Source organism: Anopheles merus, unplaced genomic scaffold (assembly GCF_017562075.2).
Source record: "Anopheles merus strain MAF unplaced genomic scaffold, AmerM5.1 LNR4000057, whole genome shotgun sequence".
Taxonomy (NCBI): domain Eukaryota; kingdom Metazoa; phylum Arthropoda; class Insecta; order Diptera; family Culicidae; genus Anopheles; species Anopheles merus.
Window position 1 is genome coordinate 1,695 of NW_024427637.1, and position 4,289 is coordinate 5,983.

The 4,289-nt window shown below is 47.5% G+C and overlaps 1 protein-coding gene across 1 annotated transcript; it reads left to right on the forward strand.

Annotated features, from left to right (window-relative positions):
• Positions 1 to 2,226: 2,226 nt before the first annotated feature.
• Positions 2,227 to 3,588, forward strand: LOC121601298. Its single transcript, XM_041930133.1, has 2 exons — positions 2,227 to 2,406; positions 2,530 to 3,588. The coding sequence occupies exons 1-2, from the start codon at positions 2,227 to 2,229 to the stop codon at positions 3,586 to 3,588; spliced, it is 1,239 nt and encodes a 412-aa protein (XP_041786067.1).
• The last annotated feature ends 701 nt before the right edge of the window (positions 3,589 to 4,289 follow it).

Genomic DNA, 4,289 nt, shown 5'->3' on the forward strand with positions numbered 1-4,289 from the left:
ATCACACAGCCACAAACAATACACAACGCACATTTGCAGCAGCATTGCAGCATGCACCCGAACAAGTCATACTGCAAACTGCTATGATAAATATCATAGACGATTTCGGAATAGCAACATCCTGCGCGGGCGCTGTTGGACAGCGCATCGCAACCGAATCTAATAAGCGATCGACTCGCTCATCGCTTACGGCTGAAGAAAAGTAATGTGAACATTACCGTCATTGGAGCAGGACAAGCTACAAAGACAGTACGGGAGTCCGTACAGGCACAGATTGTCTCTCGATCCAGTTCGTTCACTGTGAACACTGAGTTGTTGATTGTTGACAATTTGATTGCAAATCTACCAACGCGCGACATAGACATCAGCGATTGGAAGATACCACCTGGTTTCGCTTTAGCAGACCCTCTGTTCAACAAAGCTGCTCCTGTAGACCTCATTCTTGGTGCTCGTCATTACCACACTTTCTTTGAGAATGCAACTCAGTTCCGTCCTGCACCTCATCAGCCCGTGATGATAGACAGCGTTTTCGGCTGGGTAATGACTGGTCCAACTGGCAGTGACAATTCTTCACCTAAAACCGATCCCACCGCATCATATACAATCGTCTGTATGGCATCCTTGGAGGATTCGTTACAAAGATTTTGGCAATTAGAAAATTAACCATGAATGATGGATACTCACCAGACGAACGACATTGTGAATCGTTCTATAAGCATACCACCAAACGTGACGATAGTGGTAGATATATTGTTCGCCTACCGAAACAGCCCGACTTTGATGCAAAGCTCGGCTTTCTAGACCTCAGGCCATTCGTCGTTTTGAGCTTCTCGAGCGGAGATTGGAACGAGATCCAGCACTTCGAGAAGCGTACCAAGACTTTATGAAGGAGTAGTACTTAGCACTGGGTCACATGTCTCCTATAAGCACTGATTGTGATGATACAGCTGCTTATTATTTACCACACCATCCAGTTTTTAAAGCGTCAAGTACCACCACAAAGGTCAGAGTAGTTTTGATGGCTCGGCTAAAACGTCAACTGGCTTTCGCTGAATGAAACTCTGCGGGTTGGACCCATAGTTCAGGATGAACTCATCGATATTATTTTGCGTTTCCGCACCTATAAGATTGCTGTCGTAGCTGATATCGCCAAAATGTATCGACAAATTGTGCTGCATCCGGATGATCGACGATTGGTTCGCATTTTCTTCCGTTTCTCACCGCAATCGCCGATTGAATTGTACGAGCTGAATACTGTGACATATGGTTTGTCTCCATCATCGTTCTTGGCCACTCGTACATTGCTGCAGCTTGCGGAAGATGAAGGTGCTGACTTTCCACTAGCTTCACCCGCACTGAGACACAATTTTTATGTAGACGACTTCATTGGCGGAGCTAACAGCGTGAGTGAAGCTCGCGAGCTTCGTCAGCAACTTTCCGAGTTACTCTCCAAGGGCGGGTTTGAACTCCGGAAGTGGACATCCAACTGTTTAGGCGTACTAAGTGGTTTACCAGCAGAGCATATCGGTACACAGTCATCACTGCAGTTTGTGCCGAACGAGACTGTGAAGGCACTTGGTATCGCATGGAAGCCCGAACTAGATGTTTTGTGCTTTGAGTCGACTGCAATAATGGAAACCGCCAACCTCACCATGCGATCCATATTGTCAAACATTGCTCGAATGTTTGATCCACTTGGATTGATCGCTCCAGTCATCATACGCGCGAAATTGCTAATGCAGGAGTTGTGGCTGCAGAAAATCGGATGGGACGATCCGGTCCCTGTACACATCTGTAACAAATGGAAATCGGTTACTGACGACTGGAAGGATTTGGAAAGCTTCAAAAGCGAACGGTATGTGCTCTTACCTAACTCTAAAATACAGTTCCATACATTTGCAGACGCGTCAGAAGTTGCTTATGGTGCCTGCATTTATGCGCGCTGTGAGGACCAGCAGGGACGAGTACGAGTCAGCCTGCTCGCGTCGAAATCGCGTGTAGCTCCACTAAAACGAGTTACATTACCAAGATTGGAGCTCTGCGCGGCCGTGTTAGGAGCACATCTTCATCATCGTGTTAGACGCGCTATGGGAATCGACACAACCGAATCGTTTTCTGGTCGGATTCGACGGTAACGCTAAACTGGATAGCGTCTCCACCCAACACCTGGAAAACATTCGTGGCGAATCGTGTTGCTGAGATCCAGAACTATTCGCACCCTCGTCAATGGAAACACATTCCGGTTCATCGAATCCCGCCGATCTGGTGTCTCGAGGGATGTCAGCAGCTGAAATGCTAAAAGGATCGATTTGGAGCTGTGGTCCTGAATGGTTGGCGCTATCCCCCTCCAAATGGCCAATGTCAAATCCATCACTGACTGCTGAAACGGATATGGAAATTCGTCAGGTGAGTGCTGTAGTTGCAAGTATACAAACCACTCACCATTGGTTCAATTTGTCGTCGTCCTACACCAAATTGGTACATATAATTGCATACTGCACACGTTTCATACACAACACAAAACACAAGACACGTACACTACAGTCATCACAAGTTACCTCAGCAGCATTACCGATCACCCCTGAGGCTATAGAAGCAGCTAAAATCGTGCTTTGTAAACTGGCACAAGAGCACGAGTTTTCATCAGAGATCCAACTGCTGAAAAAGGGAGAAATGGTACGAAAACAATCACCTCTACGGCGATTGAATCCGTTTCTCGACAACGATGGAATATTACGAGTAGGAGGCCGCTTGAAACTTGCACAGCTACCGTACCAGTTCAAGCATCCCATCCTGCTTCCCAAAAACCATCAGCTGGCTCATCTCATCGCGGTGCACATACATGAGAAGCTGATGCATGGCGGGGGAAGACTACTACTTTCCCGGATACGTGAGGAATATTGGCCACTCGATGGACGTCGGCTAGTAAAAAACGTAGTGAGGAATTGCTTTCGTTGCATTCGTCAGGATCCGCAGCTGACACAACAACAAACTGGTCAACTCCCGTATGAACGCATCACCCCGAGCCGGCCGTTTTCCATAACTGGAGTGGATTATGCCGGCCCGCTGTATCTGAAACCCGCACACAAGAGAGCCGCTGCCGCTAAATGCTACTTGTGTGTGTTTGTGTGTTTTTCAACGAAGGCAGTGCATTTGGAGCTGGTGGGCGATCTCTCCACGGCAGGCTTCTTGGCCGCATTACATCGCTTCACATCCCGGCGAGGATTACCATCGGACATATACTCCGATAACGGAAAAAACTTTGAAGGTGCGGCACACGAACTTAATGAATTGTTTGATATGTTACAGAACGAACAGCACCAAAACGTCATCGCATCCAACTGTTCGGACAGGGGCATAACTTGGCACTTTACCCCACCTAAGGCCCCACATTTTGGTGGATTGTGGGAAGCAGCGGTTAAGACGGCCAAACGACATCTCTACAGGCAGCTAGGCAGTTCGAGGCTGTCTTACGAGGGATACAGCACCATTCTGCAGCAAATAGAAGCGGCAATGAACTCGCGTCCTTTGTTGCCAATGACGGATGACCCAATGATTTGGCAGCGCTTACGCCGGCGCACTTCCTGATCGGTTCTTCTATGCATGCTGTCCCGGTTCCCGACTACACACGACTGAAACCATACACGTTAGACGAATTGCAGAGCTGGCAATTGCTTGTGCAACGCTTTTGGAAGCATTGGACAACCGAATATCTGCAGGAAATGCAGAAGGATAATAAGGTAGTGAATCGTAGCGAAATAGTACCTGGCAGACTGGTCATCCTTGCGGACGATTCGCTCCCTATCACCCGATGGCCACTTGCTCGCATCATCGATGTACACCCAGGAGAAGATCAGCTTACGCGTGTAGTGAAGTTGAAAACGGCAAAAGGAATAGTTACGCGTCCAGTAGCTAAAATTTGCTTGTTGCCTGTTGCGAAGCCTTCCGATTAGCAGCACGTGTAGTTTGTTTTTGTTCATGACATTCTGTCATGGGGGGGAGTATGTTGACGCTTCGCTTGGATGTCAAATGATAACTTGACGAAAGTGAGTTTCGTCAAGTGAGAATGAGCACGGTAGGAAATGATGAGTAGCGGGTGAGTTGCCACTCGCGTGAGTGGCAATCATAGAAAAATTATAAATAGGGCAACATAATGAATACACTTTCTCTTGCACTTTGGAAATTCAACACACAGCGGTAAATATTCAGCCCACGCAAAATCATCCGAAACATACGCGAATGTTCATGCACTATGACCAATTTGAGACTTTTTCATCGCCAAGATCCTT